The 24470-nt window shown below is 45.6% G+C and overlaps 1 protein-coding gene across 1 annotated transcript in view; it reads right to left on the bottom strand.

The window, feature by feature from the left end:
* PEPD (peptidase D) overlaps positions 1-19154 on the bottom strand; it is a 152782-nt gene extending 133628 nt beyond the window's left edge. Inside the window, exons 1-3 of the mRNA XM_063312857.1 lie at positions 19049-19154; positions 10507-10690; positions 1955-2082 (exon numbers count right to left, since the gene is read on the bottom strand). Coding sequence (XP_063168927.1) covers positions 1955-2082; positions 10507-10690; positions 19049-19065 — 329 coding nt within the window. The 5' untranslated portion in view covers positions 19066-19154. The remainder of the gene's footprint in view (positions 1-1954; positions 2083-10506; positions 10691-19048) is intronic.
* Between the last annotated feature and the right edge of the window lie 5316 nt (positions 19155-24470).

Raw genomic sequence — 24470 nt, 5'->3', positions numbered from 1 at the left:
GTCCCCTTTTCAATAGGCTTCACTGTCAGTCAGACTGATGACATATACAGCAAACACGCGCTGTTACAATGTACCTCAAATGTCAGTATTTTGTGCAAAACCTTCATCCACCTTTTCTAGGGTAAAAATATAGCAAGCATCTGCTGATCCTTAAGAAAAAGGAACTTCTGCTCCTTGGATTTGGTTTCCTTTCCTTTTTTTAAATGCTATCCTCCTCCTTCCATTTGTGCAAAACTGCCAAGCTCAAGCAAAGTAGATCCTCCTCCTGCAGAATCACGAGGAAAGCAGCCACCAGGTACACGTGCTGCAGATGAGCACTTTAAAGAAATCCACCTTTTAAAGAAATCTGTGGTGTCCAGGCTTCCTTTGATCTCACTGGTGAGGTGGAGAGAAGGCTCCTCCTCAGGTTATCACGAAAGGGAATCGTCTTATCTTGTTTCATCTCATTTTGCAAAGAAAGTTGCCTTCAGTCCAGCTGAAGGAGGGAGCAAAATAGATGCTAGACACAAAACACAGTCCTAAGTCCAGAGCCTAAGCATTAGGGGGGCTATAGGGGGGCTACGGCAAGAACAATGAGTTTGTGAAGGAATGTTAGGATGGTATCTTGCATCTCTTTTCTGCAAGCACTTCACTGCTCCTGTGACCTCTCCTTCTTTGGCATGACCACAGGTCACACATCCTCTGGCCAACACCTCCGTCTGAGCGGCACAGCTGAAGACCTGGCACTAGCCTGTGCTGGGACCAGCATCTGCTGTGTGCAAAAGAAGAGGGCCAGTATGCTCAAGGAGCACAGTTTCATCAGCATATTTCTCCCCACAACCAGATGTTCATCCTGCTCCATTAAGGAAGGTCGAACTCCCTATCGCTCTGGCACACGAACCCAGAAAAGATGGTGGGGCCCCAGGTAACTGACCCCCTTCCACCTTGGGCTCAAGGCAACGAATTGTTCTGCTGTCTTTGGAACTTCGTCTGCAAATGGCACAAAGGGGATACGGGAGGCTCAAAGGAGGATGCCACAAGCATGTTGAGCAAACAGGGTGCAGAAGAAAGCACTGAGCACCTGAAGGCTCTCCCCAAAGAGCTTTGTTCTTGGAGGCATCAGAAAAACATTTTCAAAAGCTGGATGACTTTCTCCTTGTTAAATTAAGCTCAGCAAAGCCAGCAAAGCCAGTCTTAATTTCATTCCTCCTCTGAAGACATTAGTCAGGCTTTCCTGTTTGATTTCATCCCCATGTTTGATAAGGATTCCCTCCTCCCTCTTTGACAAGACGGAATAGATGCTCTGCTCTGAAATCCACCAGTGGACAACCTGACCACATCCCTGGGCACCCTGTTCAGTTCTGTCACCAATTCTCAGCAGCTCTAAAGGCCTGCTTGTTTTTCATCCATAACCCCCTCCTTCCTTTCCCCTCCACTGCTTTTTTCCTACTGACCTAAAACATTACAGAGAATTTTTAGTTACCACTTAATTTCTGCACATTTCTATTTATTACCCTTCCCAATTCTAATCTGTTTAAAAAACATGCAAGCTTCCATAACGTTGTGTTGTAGTAGCTCAACTTCCAGTGGACTGGTTTTGCCAAATTACTTTATTCCTTTCTAGCTGAATTCTTGAAATGCTCAGATTTGATAGAGAAGGTGATTGATACCAGTCTTCTCAGGCAACATCCTCCAAGAGACCAAAGTGCATTACAGCTATGCCCAAAGGATGCCCAATTCACCACCCCTCATATATGAAGCCAGCAGAAGCAAAACAGGAGTGTAGTCGAGATTCCTGCTAGTGAACTTGGAAATATTAAAAAAACAAAACAACCAAGCTAAGCACTTTTGTTCCAAAAAGGAAATACTGGTGATTTCCCAAGATTACAGAACATTTGTTTTCTAAACTATTCACCCCACTACACAAACAGTTTCAAAAAGCATCCATTCTGGAGGAAAGACCCAAGCATCTTACTTTCCCATCCAAACAGCATAGCTCTCTGGAAGCCTCGGGATGAAGAGGATGGTGTTTCCACTGTCAACCTCAATGGCTCCATAGCAGTCGGCCTCTGTTACCCCAAACGTCCAGTGGAAATAGGATTCCTAGAACCACAGAAGTAAAGAACCACGTCACTGATCCAACTCACAACTTTCTGACATGCTGGCACAGTGATTCATTAGTTCTAAAGAAACTAATATAAATGAAATATAGAAACTAATATAAATGAAATATCTTCAAGGTTATCATAGCATGGCTTTAAACATGCAATTTAAATATACAGATGTGTTGCCAAATGGTAAAAAGTATCAAGAGATTATTATAATGTCCAAAACTCAGATACTGAAAGTTAATCACGCCACCCAACATAATTACACCACCATGATGCAAACTATTCTCTTCTCCCAGCCCGTATTCTCCATTATTAGGAAACAAATAAATAGCATTTTTACATTTTCATTTAGTGCTGATACCAGAGACATTGGACAATACATCAGCAAAGATGACACTGTCAGGTAGCACATGAACGCAAGAGGGAAATGCTGGGACTTTTTGGAAGTGGCATATGAATATCTGCACGTCAAACTGCAAGACATCACTTACCTTATACCATCATGCACCAACTTGATGCCATTGTTCTGCTAGCCAGGCAGGACTGGCGTTGTCTGACACTGCTGGAGGACAACAGGTTGGGGAAAGACTGGTCTAACATACAAGACTTTAGATCAGTGGAAGTTGTGTGAAAGAAATCTGGAAATGTAATTGGTCTGGAATTGTTGTCAAGCTGTTCTCAGGCTAATTTCTGATAGTATATGTTTTACTATCTATGAGGCCAAAAGGCTCTGAAACTTGGAAATCTCACATGTGCATTTTTGGTATAGTAGAATGAAAATAAAACCTTCAGGCCTCTGTTGAAATGCTGAAGATGAAGAAGAGTTTCACCTTTCAGCACGACAACGACCCAAAGCATACCTCCAAATCAACAAAAGAATGGCTTCACCAGAAGAAAATCAAAGTTTTGGAATGGCCCAGCCAGAGCCCAGACCTGAATCCAATTGAAAATCTGTGGGGTGACCTGAAGAGGGCTGTGCACAGGAGATCCCCTCGCAAGCTGACACATTTGGAGCACTTCTGCAGGGAGGAGTGGGCGAAGATTCCCAAGGCAAGACGGGCCGTGCTGAGAGACTCCTACCCCAAAAGACTGAATGCTGTCATAAAATCAAAAGGTGCTTCAACAAAGTATTAGTTTAAGGGTATGCGTTATTCTAGTTTTTTATTTTTATTTTTTTGCCCTAAAAGATTTCAGTTTGGCTTTCAATTGAATTGTACAGCTTGTATATTATATTAAAGGTAGAAAAATTCTGAAGTGATTTATCTTGGTCTGATTTTTTTACATCTCAAACACCTGGCATTTTAACAGGGGTGTGTGGACTTTTTATATCCACTGTATATATGTACAAAAAATACAATGCATATATAAATAAATCACACAATGTGATTTACACAATTTATACAAATATAACACAATTTATACATCGCACAATTTATACATCTATAAACAAATCACACACAGTGTGTTTGTGTGTGCATCTGAAAGGTAATTCTTCTTTCTCCAACACAATACCGTGACTTATCAAGCTAAAGTCACCCTTTGGTGAGTCACACAACCCACTTTGTCTCTGCTCTCCAAATGCAGTTAGCCTATTCTTTTTGGAGAATCATTCACCTACAGCAAGCTGTTCAGTCCATTCCTGTCTTCTCTCCCCACTCCAAGATCTGTTCTGGGGTGGGGGGGGGGAGCTTAAACATTTTGTGCAGCAAAATTAAGAGCTCAAAATTAAGCACTCAAGAACATTTCACGAAGTAGAAAGCATAAAGGAAGATCCGGGCTATATCAGCAGGAATTACACTGAGTAAGTCTGAGTAAACCAATGACAAGAAGGATAGTGGACTTCAAGAAATCACTGCTAAATCCTCCATGCTGAGACTTCCTACCAAAGTGATGGAAGGTCCATACATACCGGCAAGCCCTGATGGTTGCATAAGACTAGAGTAAATGTTTTATATTAGCCTTATTGTTCTTTTCTCTTTGCTTAGTCACCTCCCAGTCTTAACTGATTAGGCAATCTACAAGTACCATAAAATAAATAAACTACCACTCCAGCTGAACAGGGGAGACAGGGGAGGTTCTTTCCCAATAACTCAACACTGTTACTGTTAGTCTGGATGGGGAAAACAGACTTAGGCTTCATCCAGGAAGATGGAATGCCTGTGCATTTGATAACTGACCAGTTCTGGAGAGACTCCACCTTTAGCTCTTTAATCCAGCAGTTATGCTCCCCTGGACAGAACTGGCCTGCAATCTGAGACTCACAAATCCTGCTAGAATTGCAGTTGGAGATTGTGGCCAAAAGGGTTTTTGCCAACTGCAGCCATTCCTGGAATGGGAGATTTTGTTGACAGCCACTCATGCCCTTATCACCTCATGTCTAGACTGCTGCAATGTCTTCTGTGTGGGGCTGCCCTTGAACACCATTCAGAAGTTGCAGGTGGTTTGGTGTGTGGCAGCTCTGGGAGTTATGGGTATGCCAAGACTTATCCAAGTGACACCTCAACAGCAGGAACTCGACTGGCTGCCGGTTAGCTTCCAGGTGTGCTTCAAGGTGGCAGATGTCATACTGAAAGCGTTACATGGCTTATGGTCTGGGTATTTTAGAGACCTCCTGGTCCAAGTGGAATCTGGTGAGATCAGTTATGTTAAAGGTCCTGCCACCAAAGGAATGTCATCTTCAGGGACCTTGATGTCAAGTCTTATCAGCAACAGAACAGCCTCAAGACATTAGAACTGGCACTTTCAATTAAACACACACAGAGTCCTAAAGATCTGGCACTTTTGGAGGCCTTTGGAGATGGGGTGGAAGGTTGAATCACCACAAGGGGTGGGCATACAGGTTGTTTGGTTTTTGGCACTGCTTTTATTCTTTGATCATATACAAGGCTGTAAGCTGCTCAGCATCTTCTGACTGAAGCAGCACAGAAGCCCAAGTTAAAAAAATTTTAAAAAACAGTGCTACAGAAATGACTACTCCATGTGCTGTATTTCAGTTTTCCCGCAAATTTCCCTTTTCCCGCTAAAAATGAAACAAAACTTTCCCCACGTGTCTTCAAAAAGCCATCTCTACACTCACTGCCCAACCCACACACTGCACCAAACCCTAGTTCACCTAACCATGGCCTGACCTAGCCACCAGTGGCTGGGTTTACATGATCTGTAAAGACATCCTGCTAAACCAAAATCAAATTGATTTTTTTTTTAGAATTTTTATCCTGCTTTTTCTTTTTACAAATAACTCAAGGTGGCGAACATACCTAATGCTCCTTCGTCCTCCTATTTTCCGCACAACAACCACCCTGTGAGGTGGGCTGGGCTGAGAGAGAGTGACTGGCCCAAGGCCTCCCAGCCAGCTTTCATGCCTAAGGCAGGACTAGAACTCACAGACTCCTGGTTTCTAGCCTGGTGTCTTCAGCGCTAGACCAAACTTCTCCACACGTTGGGCCAAGACCTCATATTCTAAAAGGGGAGTGGGTACTGAAATGGCTGGAAGAACGTGCAAAGCCTCTCCTTTCCAGCAAGGCCTTCACGTTAGGCCAAGGTGGGCTGCTTTTAAGGGAAATGAGAGGGAGAGGAGATAGCAGAACGTCCGTCCCCAAGGAGAGTAGGAGCGCCAGTCCAAGAATCCCCCAAAGTGTCCAGATAGCTGGGTTGTGACTTTCCCAAGGGAAAGGAGGAACCCCTTCCCATGGCCAACAACAAGATGGAAAGGGTCAGAGGTCCTGCAGCCCTGAACTTTGAATGCTATTAATTGGTGCCATGCAAGGACAGGTACATGAAATTACAGGAGAGCAGGAGATCTTGGATGATAAAGCCTCAGCAGATCAACTGAAAAGAACAAAGAGCAAAGATAGAAAGGAGATGAAAGTCCATGAGCTCATTAACATTGCAGGAAGCAGCCTCTATCACGCCCTGCCTGGCTTCACTGATCAACCTCAGCCCATGGCTCTTTCTTAGTCTTGCCAGGAGGTACCAGGAGCTGAATCTGGCATACAACCACTATGCCAGGCCTGAGTTATTGCTACAGCCATGGGCTACTGTGGGCACCCAGGGCTCCCATATAAATCAGTCTCTCTCTTGCCAAAACATGTCAGGGCAAAAGCTGTATCAAAGAGCTTCCAGCCCTTAGTGTTCCCCTGACATTCCTCACAGTTACCAGTCCTACAGCCCACCATACTCCTCCTTTCAGTTTACTGTGGCAAGGTAAGAGCTAGCATGGCAACTCCTTATCCTGGAACCTGCACTGGGTCCCACCTCCTCTAACTTCACAAGGGTACCTAGAACATGCACATGTGGGTGGTTCTCAGCATTTTGGCTAAGATTAAGTGTAGTGTGTGTGTGGATGGTTTTAGCAGGAGATATATCCCCACCACACAATTTATTTTTAGTGTAAGCAACATTATGCTAAACGCAAGGGTTAAAAATAATAAGTACTGAGCAAAAGGAATTAAAGGAGAGCAGTTATATGTTTAAATGTGGTTTTACTTAGAGATGCATAAAAGACTTTGAAGTCAAAACTTTCCAACTGGAGGATGGATGGAAAGTGCAGATATTTGGGGTGGGAGGTGGGCAGAACTGCATTTACACACAGGTTGTATTCCTTATCCCAGCCCAAATGCATATTCAGAGCAACAGTCTGCAATGTGCAAACTTGTGGGCCCAAATGGCTAGTTATTACAGAAGACTTATATTAACAGATGTACATTGCTGGCTGATCTCAAGACAAGCTGCTACAGTTCAGTCAATGGGTTCATAAAACACACTTACTCTGGTTTCTACATTAGCCCATTTTTAGGCTTTGCACAATACACTCCACCACAAAACTAGCTCCACTGGCTTCATTCACATAACACACCAAGCTACAAAAACTAACCAAGGTAAAATAAGGTAAAATAAGCTTTACATGGTATGGAAATTCTCCTGTTTCACCTTTAATGGACCTTGTTACAAGTACTACACAAACCCAGCTAAAATGTATTAGAAGTGTGCCCAGGACAGAGGCTCTGTGCATATCACAGGCACACTCAGTCAAACAGGGAAGACCAGGAAGCATGCTCATTTCTGTCCCTACGTGCTGAATGCTGACTGGTAAACTGCAACTCTCTCCATATTGTTGGGTATCCGAAGACTCTGTCCTCTTGCTTCGGCCAAGCAGCTACCCAGGGAAAGACAAGGAAGACCAGTACAAAGGCTTTTCACTCTGCACCTCTGAAGTCTGACAAAATGCTGCAGTGTTAGGATGTTTGGTAACAGGAGACCAAACCCTGAGCAAGATCAAAATCACTCAAGGTTTTTCTTTGAACATCTTCGGTTACATGTGCAATACAAGCCAGCATGTGCAAGCAGACTTGGAAAAACGGTAGAGCCATAGAGTTATATGTTTGTATTGTATGTTCCAAGTTTTTATATTATAGCACCGTTTAAAACTTTGTCACCCAGAGCGGTAAGAGGGGCAGCTATATAAACTGAAATAAATACTAATAAGCAAAGTTAAAAATATTTCCTTAAGCATCATGAATAATTGTATCAGTACTCTCATTACTCTTGAGAAATGTTCAGAACTTCTGTGTTAAGGGCAAAAAACTAAACATTTTATTAATTTGCATACAGGCAAAACTAACTTATTCACATATACTTTAGCGAAAGCAGAAAGATTCTTATCAAAGGCAGATCCTTACCAAATGCAAGAAGGAAGGATAGTGAATATACCCTGTATGAAGCTAAACTATATCAAGTAATAATGAACATCTATGAGCCCCAGCAAAAATAGAGTTAGTTACTGTGTGACCATCTCTATGCTGTGACACTGAAGTTTGGAACTGCAGAAAAAACGAGTTCTTGACTACAGAGTGAGGAAAAATCCAATTCATTTGGCTTGAAAAGTCAAAGTATTATTAAACTTGTATGCTGCAGAATAGCTCCTAAATAATTATCAAAAACTCATAACAATATGAGAGCCTACTAAAGTTACACTCTTTAAAATGTTATATAAGGCCTGTTTCCCTTTTTAGAGTAAGGTTTAGAAATTAGAGAAATGCACGCACATACCTGCAAAATACAAGAAAATGAACTAAGAATCAGGAAATGTCATTTGAATTTCAGTTCTGTCCAGCTACTTATTCCCTTTCAACATAATGTATGCAAGGTACTATGTATACCCTCAATAGTAAAGGAATCAGCAGTCAAGAAATACACTGCAGTCTAGCACTTGGTAGAGCATCCATGAAGGCCCTGGAAAAGATATTCAGGTGCTGTGATGTTTTTATACCTACAAAGATCAGAATAGTGCAAGCCACGGTATTCCCTGTGATGCTCTATGGAAGCAAAAATTGGCCTTGGAAGGTGGGAAGAGTATTGACCGTTCTGAACCTTGGTGTTGAAGACTCCTGAGAATACCATGGACAGCCAAGAGAACAAACCAATGGATCATTGAACAAATCAACCCAGAGTTCTCACTCAAGGCACAAATGACCAGGCTCAAATTACCACACTTTATGCGAAGGCCGGGCTTTCTAGAGAAGGCTCTGATGTGGGAAAGGTGGAAGGAAAGAGAAGAGGACAACCCACAGCAAGGGGGACAGACTCACAGTGGCAATGGGTACATCACTAGAAGACCTGAAGAGTCAGTTTGGAGACAGATCGTCTTGGGTCAGAGTCGGCTCCAATTTGATGGCACATAATCAATCACTATGTACACCCAAAGATCTTTGCAAACACAAAATTATCATTCATACAGACAGTATGTGAGAAAAAAGACTGATTTTTGGCATTAGGATTTTGTCAAGCTAAATACATATAGCAACTCTTCAATATAGGTGTGCACACACACACTGCCCCCAGGCTGTTATCATACAAATATACATAAAAACAAACGTCATTACAGTCCTAAAAGCACCTTAACAATGGTTTTAAAAATAAAGGAAGAATCAAAACTCTTTTCCTCAGCATTTAAGTGACAATCAAGTAAGGATCCAGCTTTGGAAGTTCCCAGGGGGCCATGGCTAAACACCCCCCACCCGCAAATAACACCTTCCTCATCTCCAATGGGGGGATCTGAATGAAAGAATCACATTGGTGCCTCCTGTTTGGGCCAGACTGCAGACTCCATAATCCCCAGCCAGCCAGCGTTTACAAAGCTATCAGTTTACTTTGTGGTCCATTAAACACAGTGATTGTGGCTCTGCAAGTTTTGGGGTTGTTTGCCATAAAATGCTTACTCTACACAGCTTCACCAGCTGATGTTCCTGGCAAACCCATCTTTGCCATTTGCAAAAAGGCTATGCGATCATCTGGTCTCTTCTACTCCCAGACTTCTGAAAACTGTTGTCTATCCACAGTCAGCAGCAGGCAAAGTTAGTACCAATCAAAGCAAATATTGGTAGCTCAGGGTTGAACTGTGTCCTTGGTGCTCTCCGAGCCTTGTTGTTTTCTTGCCGACGTTTCATGGCCTGACTAGGCAACTTCTTCAGTGCGAGGAGGGAGTGGGCCTTGCTCTCTGTTTATATACTGTCCAGCTTGTGTTGGTGGCGGTGTTGTTTTCTCTTTGGGAGTTCCTTGATTGGCTGTTGTTTGCTGCTTGGTTGGTTGAGCTAATAGTTCCTTGATTAGGAACTGAAGATGTTGCACTGAAGATGTCACCTAGTCTGGCAACGAAACGTCTGCAAGAAAACAACAAGGCCCGGAGAGCACCAAGGACTCCACAGTTAGTACTGCCCTACATTCAGGCCACTCTTTCAACCATTTTGCAAACCAGAGAGAGAAGCTGGCAAGCAAAATTGCTTGGTGCTACTGACAGGACTCCAGAAATGGCTTGTCCACCGTGCAACCATTTTATATTTAAGCCAGACACATAAGTTTGGGTATCGCAAGGCTGATGGATCTGTGGATATAAACCAGAAGTGTTTGGTATCTTCTTTAATGCTCAGTGTTTATAATTCATTCTACTTGTTCTGCATGCATTTCTATTTTTTGTCTTTAAATTTGGTCTCTGACCACAAATAAAATAAATGTCTGAAACCATTTGCCTATTCTTTGTGTTAAAGAGAATTCCCATCCGTATACTAAATATAACATTTAGTTTAAACTGCTATACCCAAAAGGAATAACAACTCACACAAAGCAACGATTCTGCTAGTACATGGACTGATTTTATGAGCTGACAATGCTACAAGAGTGAATATTAATGGCACGAAAAACTGGTTTGATGCATTTTATGCGCATCTTTTAGGCCACAAGTTCTATGTTGAAAATAGGTCCTTTCAAGCTCAAAGAAGGACTGGAAAATCACCAGCAACTAAGAAAGAAGGTGAAATCTGCCCAGGGAATTTCAACAGAATGACGTTAAGAAATCCAGAGAGAAGAGCTGCAAGAATAGGAACAAAAGATTTGCTTGAAGTTTGTTACTACAAAAGCTCACCTGGCGAAAAATAATGCCTGTATCGGTAGAGTAGCGGTTGGTCTGCTCTCCCCCCTGCAAGACGACAATTGCGTTCTTTGGAACATCCTTGTTTTCTCTCAGCCGACCACACAAGCGGGTTCTATTCAAGGCAAAAAGTGCTGCTGAGACTCGCAAGGTTTCGTTCCCCAGCCAAAATGTTGCCCTGGAAAGCAGAAGCAAAATTAACACCTGTGTGCAAGACAACATGCATAGACTAAACAGGGGCAGAGAAACAACTCCTTCAATCAGGACCAAAGAGCGTTCATTAACGAGGATTTAAGTCTCACTGTTTGTTGCATCTGGAAAACAACCCTGGATATCACCTAGTGTAGAACTCAAGCAGGGCCCCCAAGAAAAATGATTCACTGAATAGTTTGCAGCCTTCTGAGCATATTCGGAAGGCTGCAAACCAGAAAAGACTACCGTATTATAAATCAATGCTCCCAAGTCCTGAACAGGTCACCTGTCCCAAACAAGGTTAAACTCACTGCTATCAAAGGTCTTTGAGAAGTCCAGAACGACCAAGAAGGATCCATTTTCCCAGGCCAGCCCCTTCCTCAAGCCACTCCACAAATGCCCAATTTAAAATTTCAGTTTTAAAACTGAACCTGAAATCTTATTAGAAGGGATCCACGTAATGGAAGGTTCATATAATAGACTAGGCCAGTGTTTCTTAAACTTCCTCTCAGGACCCCTTCTCATTTTAAAAACTTATGGAGGACCCCAAAAGAATTTTTGTTTATATGGGTTATATTTATCAATATTTACCATATTAAAAACTAACACTGATGCATTCACTGCCACTACTTCTCACAACTGTTCAATGGGATTTTAATATTGTATTATTTTTCAATGTAGGGTGGTAAATAATTTTGATTTCACAGGCCCCTGAGAGTATCCATACTTTGAGAAACACTGGACTAGGCTAAAAGGGAGTGGGGAATTAGTGGTTCAGCATATTATAGGAACCAAACAATATCTTAGTCCACTGTGTGAACCAGGCTACCACATTAAACCATCATACTGGGCATGTCACATGAGTACAGTCATTATGCATGTTAACTTAGATTTAGAATTAAGCCTCTTGAATGAATCTAGGCTTTTCATTTCATCCGAAAAGGAGAGCCACTGATCTATCTCCAGTTAACACTTTAGAAGAAAAGTGATAAGTGATTAATAATAATGAGTCAGAGGTCCATCAAGGGATGCTGGTCAAGAAGGGTCCCCAACCACCCCTCTTCCGTGCAATGTTTTTACTGCTTGTTCATGACCCACAAAGGCAGATCCCACCTTTCAGAAATGTGGATTTTTTTTTTTAATCCATTCAATTGTGCCCAATTCTCGGAGACCACCTGGACAAGTCCCTGCAGGTTTCTTGGGAAAGGTTTTTCGGAAGTGGTTTGCCATTGCCTCCTTCCCAGGGCTGAGAGAGAGAGACTGGCCCAAGGTCACCCAGCTGGCTTTGTGCCCAAGGCAAGACTAGAACTCAAAGTCTCCCAGTTTCTAGCCTGACGCCTTAACCACTACACCAAACTGGCTCTCTGGAACAGCATTACCAAAAAATAAAAGGCAAATTTGCCAATTATTATGTATTTATTTACCAAATGTGTATCCCACCAAATCTTCAGGACTCCTGGCAACTTACAATAACATTGTTTTTCGTTAAGTCGTGTCCGACCCTTCATGACCCCACAGACCACAGCACGCCAGGCCCTCCTGTCCTCCAGTCTCCCGGTGTTTGCTCAAATTCATGTTCATTGCATCGGTGATGCTATCTAACCGTCTCATCCTCAGCCGTCCCCTTCTCCTTTTGCCCTCCTTTCCAGCTATATATATATATATATACACATATACATACATACATACACATACACATATATATACACACACAAACACACATACACACACACAATATACATACATAGTCTGTACGATAGCATACTAAAACACAATAAACTAACAAAATAGGATATATAACAGGTCAAGCATTTCTTTCTTTGTTATCACATGATCCACGCTGAAGTCAGAGGGAAGGCAGAGAAAGGAAAGGGAGCAGGATTTCCAAATTCTAGCCCACTTCCCAGATTTCAGTATCAACGAACTTCAGAGCTAAATATCCCACATTTGCAGGTTCACCTACTACTGGCTGGTTTCCTGAAGTGCATTTTATCAACTAAAGCACACTATGTACAAAACCACCTTTCTGGAGAAAGAACAGTTGCACTTTTAAGTTTTCCATTGTTACTATGCTGAGCTGTTACAAAAACAGAGAAAATCAGGACTAAACCCCATTAACCTGAGCATGCAACACTCCCTGATGTATTAATTATTATATAGCTTTCTTGGAATATTGCAGACCTTTGTTTTATAGCAGCAATGAGGAAGCTTCAGCTTCTGAAGTCCAAAATGGACATTTTAAGCATCAGACAACACATTAAAAAGAAGCTGTTAATCTGTAAGCATTGCTCCATGAAGGCCAAGGGCCAAACTTCTTTGAGATGCAAACATAAATTCTGAAAATAAGTTGGCAACTTAATTCCAACTGGCAAAGGCTGATAGGCAAATCAGAGGCAGGAGCTCCATTCACTGAACCCAAGGCAAAGACTTCACTTGCCCTTCCAGAAACACAGAGAGCCTGTTTTTTAGGCAGAACCACTTTACACATTCCTATCTGGGATGCCATATCCTGATGGTTTTGCAGAGAGCGGCAAGACAAAGGTTGGGTATTAAACAAATCTGGCCAGCTCTATCTGCACTGTTGCATGAACTATACAACTGAAATTAAATCAATAAACTAGGGGGAAGCCATGGCTTACTGTGTTGTGTAAATGCAGCTTCGCACAATGTGCTAAATGATATTATGGTCTGTTTGGCTTCAGCTTATCATGCTGTGTTACCTTATTCATAGTGGTTTGGTAAACTAATGTTTATGGTTTAGCATACTACTTATTAAAGAAACCACAGTTAAAATAAATCATGGCTTAGCATGGCACAGGTCCCCAACCTTTACAGAGGAGTGAACATCCCAGTTCTAGCACAGCAGGGGAAATTTAGCAATATCTCTGAAGGATGCCTGGCCTCGGTAAAAGTGAGCATGATGTGGAACACCCCAGAGAAGACTTAGTGTAAGGGCTGGGCAGCCAATAGGACAGGGCATACCAGGGATCTGGCACCACCATGCTCTCTCTCTCCAAATAAATTTCAGCAAATTCTTGGTTCTGCTGCCTGTGTAATTTAGAGATTTGCAACCCTAACACTTCTCTGGAGGATGGCATCTTGAGAAAAACTAATTGTATGAACCTACTCATTCTGGTTATAAACCAGTTTATGGCTTCAAGCGTTGGGTGAATCCAGCCAATTATGGTTTATGCAGTAAATTTATTTATTTATTTTTATTTATTGATCAAATTTAGCCACCGCCCATCTCCCCCAAAAGAGGGACTCTGGGCGGTTTACAGTAAAATCAAGCGCAAAATATAAACATTAAAATCTCATAAAACAGTTATAATAAAATACAGTAAATAAATAGGATCCAAGAAAGGTATAAAATCCAGGCTGGTGGGAGGGACTCTAGGGTGCGAGCCACCCCCAACAAAGGTTATTCACTTTCCCGCCCCAGGAGAGACGGCAGAACCAGGTCTTCAGAGAAGGCCCGTTTCCTGGACCCCACCAGATGAAATTCTCTTATGGACGGGGTCTGCAACATGCCCTCTCTGGATGATCAGGTGGGGCGGGCCGATGTAATGGGGATGAGACGGTCCCTCAGGTAACCTGGCTCCATGCCATGTAGGGCTTTAAAGGTGATAACCAACACCTTGAATTGGACCCGGAAGCAAACTGGCACCCAGTGCAGCTCGCGCAGCAACGGTGTTATATGTGCCGACCTAGGGGCACCAAAAATCACCCGCATGGCTGCGTTCTGGACCAGCTGAAGCTTCCGGATACTCTTCAAGGGTAGCCCCATGTAGAGCGCATTGCAGCAGTCTATATGGGAGATAACCAGGGCGTGAGTGACTGTTTGGAGGGCTTCTTGATCCAGGAAAGGGCGTAACTGGCACACAACCCGAAGTTGCACAATGGCCCTCCTGGCCACAACTGCCACCTGCTCTTCAAGCAGGAGTCGTGAGTCCAGGAGAACCCCCAGATTACGCACTGAGTCTGTCTGGAGCAGTGCAACCCCATCCAGAACTAAGGATGACAATTTCCCAGAAGATGAAGCACCATCAATCCACAGCCACTCTGTCTTACCAGGGTTCAGCTGAAGCCTGTTGTTCCCCATCCAGACCCCCACAGCCCCCAGGCACCGAGAAAGGGCAGTCACTGCATCACTTACCTCACCCGGGATAGAGATGTATAATTGGGTATCATCAGCATACTGATGATACCTCAACCCGTGGTGACGGATGATCTCACCCAGCGGTTTCATGTAGTTGTTAAACAAGAGAGGAGAGAGAAACGAACCTGGCGGCACCCCACAGTGGAGGGGTCGAGGGTTGGATCTCTCCTCTCCTATCACCACCGACTGGGACCAGCCCTGGAGGAAGGAGGTGAACCAACGCAGAACTACACCGCCCAGCCCCAACTCCCTGAGCCATCCCAAAAGGATACCACAGTCCATGGTATTGAAAGCCGCTGAGAGGTCAAGAAGAGCCAGGATGGATGCACTGCCCCCATCCCGCTCCCGCCAGAGATCATCCATAAGTGCGACCAATGCAGTTTCTGTCCCATATCCTGGCCTGAAACCTGACTGAAAGGGGTCCAGATAATCCGTTTCATCCAGGACCCTCTGGAGTTGCAACGCCACCACCTTCTGAACCACCTTCCCTAAAAAGGGAAGGTGGGAGACTGGACGAAAATTGTCCAGCACAGTTGGGTCCAGCGATGGCTTCTTGAGGAGGGGGCGCACCAGTGCCTCCTTAAAGGCAACCGGGAACACCTCCTCACTCAAGGATGTATTTACCATTGCTTGGACCCAACCACACGTCACGTCCCAAGCTGCCTTCACCAGCCAGGAGGGGCATGGATCTAAATGACAGGTGGTGGCATTCACAATCTGGAGGATCCTGTCCACTTCCTCGGGTCCAACAGGATCAAACTGCTCCCAGATAACAAGGCTAAAACGTTCCCTCGGTATCTCCACAGACCCTGCTTCACGCATGGAGTCCAACTTAGACCGGATCCGAGTGATTTTATCCTGCAGATGCTCAGAAAACTCTTCTGCACGGCCCTGTATGTGGGTCACTGGGCCCACCTTCCCCAAAAGGGTACATGTGATCTTAAACAGGGCCATCGGACGGCATTCTGCAGATGCAGTAAGAGCGGAGAAATACTGCCGTTTCACCGCTCTTACCGCCACAAGGTAGGCCTTAATAGCGGCTCTAGCTTGTGTTTGGCAGATTTGGTCTTCGTCTTCCTCCAGCGACGCCCTAGGCGTCTCTTAAGCCTCTTCAAAACCCTCAGCTCCTCTGTGAACCATGGGGAGTGTCGGGTTGGATGAGGCAAGAGAGGCCACACAGGCACGATCCTGTCCAAGGCCCCGGCCACCTCCCTATTCCAGGCAGCAGCCAGGGCCTCCGCTGGACCGTGCAGCAGATCCTCGGGTATAACACCCAGCTCCCTCTGAAACCTCACTGGGTCCATCAGTCGCTGGGGGCGGACCAACCAAATGGGTCCTGCCTCCCTGAGGAGGGGGGAGGTATAGGAGAATCTCAGGGCCACCAGGGCATGATCTGACCATGACAACGGGGATAGATGCGGCTCTCCCCTCAGATTACGTTGCCACTGCTCCGACAAGAAGACCAAGTCCGGAGTGAGACCACTGTCTCGAGTCGGGTCCCGGATAATCTGGGACAGGCCCATGGCTGCCATGGTAGCCATTAACTCCCAAGCTGCCTCCGAGGCACACCCCAGGGAAGGCAGATTGAAGTCCCCCAGAACCATAAACTTAGGGAACTCCACCGCCAGCCCCAAGACAGCCTCCAGCAGCTCAGGCAGGGAGGTTGCTACGCAGCAGGGGGGCTGGTGCAGTGGCAATACTCCCAACTGTTCTTGGGAACCCAACTTAAAGAACAGGGTCTCACACCCGGCCACTTGTGGGGCAAGGCCCCTGAAGGCCACCAGAGACTCCCGGATGACAACTGCCACCCCTCCTCCCCTGCCCTGGTATCTCGGCTGGTGCCACACCCGAAACCCAGCTGGGCACATTTCCGAGAGGGCTACCCACCCTTCTGAGCCCAGCCAGGTCTCGGTGATACATGCCAGGTCTGCCCCTCCTCTGCGATCAAATCGCATATGAGGGGGGCTTTGATGTTAACTGACCTGGCGTTAAGCAGCAGCAGCCGGAGACCAGGGCCCTCAAGGATCTGCTGTCCAGGGCCTGGGTCTGAACTCGGAGGGCCGGAACACGCCACCAGTAACAGACACCGGGGGCGCCTTCCCCGAAGATGGCCCGCCCTCCGGTTCCCGTCATAACATCCCCGACCCGTCACCACCTCGATGGTACACCCCGCCCTATAGCCCCCAGAATTTCCAGGCCCGGTTGCCTCCACTCCCAGACCTCCAGAAACCCTGGGTGGAAATAAGGGTCTCCTCCTCCACTCACACATCCTCCACAATCAATCAACAACCAGGTAATTAATAAATAAATCATGGGTAATCCAACCGTGGCTTAGAATAATGTGTGAGGGCAATCTTTGTATGACTAACTCCCAGCAAGAACCACGAATGGAAGAATCTGGAGTTCCTCTCGAGTGGCAAAACGCAAGCAGACAAGAGCTACTCCCCACCTTCCTTTCCAAACTCTGTGGGGCCTATGGGATCCCTACGCCTAGATCCACAAAATAGTAGTAGTCCAATTTCTTCAGAACTGGAGCCTCTGCGGGGAAGCAACTCACTTCCAGAAGCTTTGAAAAGGGCCTTTGAAATGTTCAATCTGCAGATGTGGCTTCCTCACTGCAGAATCGCTCAAAACACGGTCAACAATCTCCATTGGTAAGTTCTGGCAACAAGGAAGCACCCCAGCCTTTACAGCCAAGGTTATAGGTCAACTTCCTCCCCCCTGCATAACTCTCTAGGTCAGGGAAAGAGGGCTGAACCCCGAAGCACTTCCATATAAAAGATTCACCAACATTTTATAAAAGACACACTCCAAATTTCCCATGGAGGCAGAGCTAAGGGGTCTCTAAAACCTTGAAGTGGGTTTGAAGTAAGAAAAATAAGGCCTTCATTACATATAACAAGAAACCCTGTCTGAACCCTTAGAACAGTGTTTCCTAAAGTGTGGTCAGAGGACCTTGGGAGTCCTCCAAGCCCCTCTCAGGGGCCTGCAAAGTCAAAATTATTTGCCAGATATTAAAGATGTTTGCAAAAATTTAAAATAATGCCACACTTCTTTTATTCGTTAAAAATAGTTTTTTTCCATGATAAATATTTTATTTACATTAATAGCTAATGGGTTTAATATTGTGATTTTTATCCAATTCAATAAATAAATAGTCCATGAATACATCAATTTTAATTTTTAGTACTATAAATATCAATCAATATACACCATACAAATAAAAGCTCTTTGGGGGTTCTCCCTAATTTTTAAAAGTGGGAAGAGGTCGTGAGAACAAAAAGTTTTAAGAAACGCTACCTTAGAAAAATGGTTTATCTGGCATTATACTGTTGGTCTGCACAACGCAACCATTCTCTTACATTTCAGTTAAACTTGCGTTTCAGAATTGCCTTGAAACAACAAGGCACGCACCTGGAAAGAGTTCGAGAAGTATACAAATGTTCTACCTCCTATGTAGCATTCACGCTCCTCCCTCACTCACAGGTTCCTTCCCGTGTTTTACCGAACGAACCGCAACCGGCTGGTTTCACGCAAACAGACAAGATGTCTTTGCACAACCAGCTACTCGTTGGGGGAGCTGAACGACGCACTGACTCGCAAACTCACCCCACAGGCCGGACTGGATTTGGACAGGCTAAAGCAGGCAGGCACCGTTCGGAGGCTGCCAGCAAGACACAAACCAGCAGATTTCACCACATCTCAGGGGCCGGGCAAACCTGCAGAAAGGCCGCTTCCTTCAGGCTAGGCCAGCTTTCTCCCCTTGTGACCCCGCCCGCCTCGGAAGCCTCAGCGGGGTCAGGCTGCGGAGAGGAGACCACCAGGACACCGCAGAGCACGGGGGCCGGAGAAAACGGGAGCCGCGCTGCGGCTGCGGAACTCCTCGAAGGGGCCCGCCAGGCCAGCCGAGCCAAGCTCCGGGGCGGGGGGCTCCCTGTTTCCGGCGCTGACCCACAAGCCCTGCTCGCCCAGAGCCCGGCCCCGCTGCGAGGGGGAGCTGCCTTTCCGCGGGCGGAAGGGGCCTCCGGGGGATCGCGGGGCAGCGTCGGGCCACGAGGAGCCGCCGCCACAGCAGCAGCGGCCGCCCAGCGTCCCCGAGGCGCCCGGCTCCGCCCCATCATCCCCAGCCGCCGGTCGCGGAGCGCGGGTCGCCGCAGCCGCCCTGGCGCCCCCGCCCCGCCTTACCTCGGGGACGCAGCCATGGTGCCCGGAGCAGGCTCGCAGTCGGCTGGCGCCGCGCCGCCCCTCCGCGCGCAGAAAAGGGGGCGCCCCGCCCGGGGGCGCGGCCGGCCTGCGCGCGCACTGGGGCGCCGCTCTCCGCTCTTGCCGGGCCCGTCCCAGGTGAGCGCGGGGCGGCGGGCGCCGCCTCAGGGAGGGGAGCAGGACGGAAGGAGGAAGCGTCCCCGGGCTGTGGCGCGCGGGGTCTCTTGAGGCGGGGGCGCTTCCTCCGTCGCAGCCCGGGCCTCAGCCGTGGGGACTTCAACTCCCAGCATGCCTCGGCCGGCCAGCCTGCTGGCCGGGGCATGCTGGGAGTTGAAGTCCAGACATCTGAGGCTGAGTGTGGGGAACGCTGGTCTCCAGCTCTGTGCCCTCGGGATCGCCTTGGGGCCCCCGGCCGGCTGCCTGGGCCGCTTGCCGAAGCCCCGGCGCCGGGGCATTGTCGGACCCTCGGCCGGGCGACGCCGCTTCCGCCCTTCCCTTGGAGCGAATTGTTTATGTATGTATTCAAACTTCTTATAGCCCCGCAAGTCCAACGGACTCTGTTCCGCTTTAAAGGTGTTCATTTACGCTACGGCTTTGGTATTCTGCCCTGACAAAATAGGCTGTGTTCTATTTATGTATTTTATATACTGCCTTTGTGCCCATCTCATACTTAAAGGAATAGATGCAGAGACACACAAATACTATATATATGTATACTTGTGTGTGTGTGTGTGTATACACGCGCGCGCTCAAGTTTTAAGAAAGATAGAAACTCAGCTAAATGGGGCGACGTAACCCATAAACTTGCCACTTGTGGAATGTTCTCTGTAATCAATGTTTTCTATTGTTCAGTTCTCACATGTAATCAACGTCTTTTCTTGTTTGATTACTTGTTTTCTGACGTATCCCATATACCGAATGTATGTATCATTTATTTCTATACCCTATAAAAAGACTTGACCCCTTTAATAAACGCTTTTCACTTTGCCTGAAGTACCGGTGATTCGTGCTGTTGGTAGGGGTGAAAAAAGGGTGAAAAAACACTTTGCAAAGTTAGTCTCTCCCCCCAAATTTAGAGAATAAGGTTTTTTTTTTCAGCTCCACGCTAAACCATGCCTGAGTTTCTAGGTAACAGAGAGACGGGCAGCCCCCATTTAAAATCCCATAAGAAGGGCTGAAATCCAATTAAGCAATGGAGGACTGTAAGACTGCCTGCTATGAACATGGAGGAAGTTACTTCTTTCCGGTTTCTTTAAAAGTAACTTGAAACAGAATCTTTAATCTCACACTCAAAAGTGACTGGTTAGGGAAGGAAGGAAAACTAGTTGTGAGGGAGGCAGAGTCCAAAGCTGGCTAATGATTTTCCCAGGACCAACCAAACTGGCATGACAGAGTTAGGACTATGGATTGGGGATTTTTTTTCCATGAAGCAGCAGGGCATGAAATTTCCTAGCTGCCCTCAGCTGGTCTCAAAAGCTAAGCAGGATCAGACATAATTAGCATTTGGGTGGGAGACCAACCAGGAAATCCCACAGTTGTAGGCTCAACTGGGAAGTTGAAAAGCATCCCTGAAGAGGGGTGGCAACCCCATGATGCATGTGAGGGTTGGATTGCTGCTTGTGGCTGCCATTTTGACTTTTTTGGCCCCCTGCAGGTACCCACATCTGTGTTGTCAGGAAAACAAAATGACACATTCAGAAAATGGAAGAATATAAACAGGTTTCCCTGGAATTGGAGGCAGGAAAAGAGGGACCTCCATGGAGGGGAGTGGTCAAAAAGTCAAGATGGCAGCTGTGAGCCTGCCCCTTCTTAATGTGAATCTCTGCAGGAAAGCAAAAGCCCAGGATGAACTGAGGTTAGCAAAGATGCTAAGAACCCCAAAAAGAGCTTTTTTAGGCATGTTCAGAATCAAAGGAAATGAAAAGAATGCATATACCAGCTGCCCAGTTAACAAGGCTAAACGCCAATATGTAATTTTAAAAAGGCACACTACTCAAATCCTGTTTTGGTCCAATCTTCTCCAGCAGAAAAAGCCATGCCCGCTCCATCAGGAAATTGTGCAGAACGGCATAAAAAGGAAGGCTTGAAGCTTGAGACAGACAGAAACACGGTCCTTTGAGCTCCAGGACCAGATGAACTGCATCCTAAGATACTGGAGAAACCGGGGGGGTGTGCAGCAGTGGTCATTTGAAACGGTGGGTGCAACTGGGCAATTGAAGCCCTGTCTTGTTGCAATGCACATTGAAAGGGGGCGGGGTTTTGATCTCCTGGTCATGCCTGCCATTTTGAAGTCAGCGGTGGTTGCCCCTGAGTCTGTCTGAACCTTCCTGTCTTGTCTTTGAGAAGTCCTGGGAAGTTGGGAAATGGCAGATGACTGGAGGAAGACAAATGTTGTCTCTATCTTCAAACAGAAGGGAAGGGAAGATCCAGAAAATTACAGACCAATCAATCTGTCTTCAATGGCTGGGAAGATTACAGAACCATCATAAAAAGATCAGGCTGTAAGAATCTTGAAAATGCAGTAATTACCAGAAGTCTGCATGCACTGGCCAAGAACAGGTCTGCCAAACTAATATTGTCTTGGTTTTTTGACCAGGCAACTTTCTGAATAGATTGAGGGAAATCTGTGGACACAGTTTATCTTGACTTCAGCAAAGTATTTGCCAAACTGCCCCATGACATAGTAATTAGCAACCTTGTATGGACAGGATGGAATGGCAAGAGAATACACAGCTGGCTCAAAAATCATACTCAGGTTAAAACTAGTTTGGTGTTGAGCAAATATGTCTCCAGGTGTTTAACCAACCTAGTGAAGCATGTTGTATGAACACAACCACCTAGCGTGGGATTTGCTTCTGAATAAACGGAAATAGTACCAGACCCATGATTATCAAAAAGCGAGCCTGGATTTTCCTGGCACAGTTTCACCTGTTTTGTTTTAGGTTTTTTTAGCCATCACCTACACTCATCACACGCCCAAAGTATATGAGCTTCTGCTCACCAACCATCATCTCAAGAGAGCCATTGGCTTTTATTTGATCCACCTAACTGGTGCTTCTTGCAGGGTCTAAGGTATTCTTAGAAGCTATTTCCAGATCCATGATTAGAAGGTGTCATTGGAAAATGTATATACTGGCCTATTTCTGGATCACACCCTGCAAAAGGATGCTGGCAAGATGGAACCCTGAAGAAAGAGGTGGACCTGAGCAGTGGGGACATCTCTTTATTCCAGATGGGTGCAGCCAGAATGTTGTTCTAAAGGCCACCTCCCAGTTCTGACTCCATATTCTTGACTAACAGTTGGATTACAATTTGATGTAAGCCTCTTCGTAGGAAAACTCCAAAATTGTTCCCGGCGGCCCCAAGAAGGAACTCTCTACCCAGGACTGGAGAAAGATGCCACAGTGGCAGTGCAGAAATGGTACAGAAACACAATGTGTACAGGTGTACAGGTGTGTTGTTTTGGTTTGTTTTTGGGGGCCCTGGCAATTGCAAGCATTTTCCTTGTGGCTGGTACCACTGAATCTGAAAATAGATGCGGGTCTGCTGAACCAGCAAGATCTTAAAGGGGGAAGCAGTTCTGTATGTGTGCACTGATGAAGCCACTTCCTTGTACAAGCTGAGTGACCACAGCTTTCTGTTCCCCGCCTTGAGTTATTTATAAAAATAATAAAGGCAGGATAAAAAAATATTTTAAAAAGTTGATTTCTCTCTCTCTCTTCCCTGTTTTAAGTTTACACCATATTTTAAAGTATTCTTTGTTTGTTGCTGCTGCTACGTAAGAACATCTGCGGGGGGCGGGTCAAAAAAGTAAAATGGTGGGCATTGCTGTGCAGTTGTGGCCATTATTTTGACTTTTTTGAACTCCCCCTATGGACCCCCCTGCAATGCTGAACATGTATTTGGATATGGGTATTTCATAGTGCCGACTTCTCAAGAGCCTGAGCATGCCTCCTCCTGAGATAACCACTTTCTCCCTGTTGTTTCTGCTGGCCCATTAAGATGAGATATGAGGAGGTCTCTTCAGGTCCGCTCACTCAGGGAATGCCATTATCAGGGCCTTCTCAATCACTGCCTACCTTTTCTGGAACAGTAACCCCCCTGAGATCCATATGGTGCAACCCTGCTGGGTCTTAGGAAACCCATAAAAACGTGGCTCTTTCAGCAGGACTTGGGGACGGGAAGGGCCATGCTATTATTTTTTTTCCTTCTTGTAGTGTCGGATTTTGTTTTAACTGAGGTTTTTTCATTGTTCCTTGGTGCAGAATTGTGATTTAGATAGCTGGGTTGCTGGACATCAATAAACTAAGTCAATAAGTGTAGAGTTTTTAATTTTATTTACAGAAATAGGTTGTGTAAAGCAACAGAATTGGTGACAATTGGAGAGGCATATAATTTCCATCCATACATCAATATAATTTCCATCCATCCATCAATCACGTATCTTGGCTTGCAGCCATGCCCTTGCCATGTTTTTGTCAGCTCAGAAGTCCTCATGAAGCAGAAGTGATAGATTTTCCAGAGCCAAAACAGAGGATCATCATCCTGAGTCCTCCCTCAATATTCCAGGAATCAGGGTTCCAGGCTGCACTCAGTTCCTCCTCCCAATGCAATGTAATACACTAACCGGCTCTGTCTCTGTATAACAATTAGGTCCTCCCTTAATGCTCTTTCAACTACTAGGATGATAAAGTTCTCACAGTCAACAACTCATATGTATGAATGAAGACCAGATTTGATTAAAACGGATTGCTGGAAACATGGCTAGATATTTTTTCCTAAAAGAGGTCAAAAGTTACCATCAGAAGTGTGGTTCTACATGTAACTTTCTCATATCAGAGTTAAAACTTGAATTTGGGATGGCATGAATACTTATCTTCACAGAAATATGAACACAGAAATGCTAATGATTTTAGTGGTGCTTCAACATGTAGAGTTACTATTTGAAACCACAAAAGCGTTCCTTCCTTCCATGGAAAAATGTCCTGGATAAAGTAATTCCAGGCATGCCTGGATTCAATAAATAATTATAATATTTTTGTGTCAAGGCCCAGGAACAAGTTGGCAAGTCCCTTTCTTGGCAAGAATCTCCAGTAACTGACAAAAAATAAGTCTTTGATCAAGACAGATGCTTCCCCTGAATAATCCATGGGTAACAAGAGGCATGGTGGCACTGCGGGTTAAACCGCTGAGCTTGCCAATCGGAAGGTTGGCGGTTTGAATCCGTGTGACAGGGTGAGCTCCCGTTGCTAGTCCCAGCTCCTGCCAACCTAGCAGTTCGAAAACATGCCAATGTGAGTAGATGAATAGGTACCGCTTCGGCAGGCAGGTAACGGCGTTCCGTTTAGTCATGCCGGCCACATGACCACGGAAGTGTCTACGGACAAAAGCCGGCTCTTCGGCT

This window comes from Candoia aspera, chromosome 11, assembly GCF_035149785.1.
Source record: "Candoia aspera isolate rCanAsp1 chromosome 11, rCanAsp1.hap2, whole genome shotgun sequence".
In the NCBI taxonomy this organism is placed as follows: Eukaryota; Metazoa; Chordata; class Lepidosauria; order Squamata; family Boidae; genus Candoia; species Candoia aspera.
The sequence above is the reverse complement of the archived record's forward strand: the minus strand, read 5'-3'. Positions and strand labels throughout refer to the sequence as shown.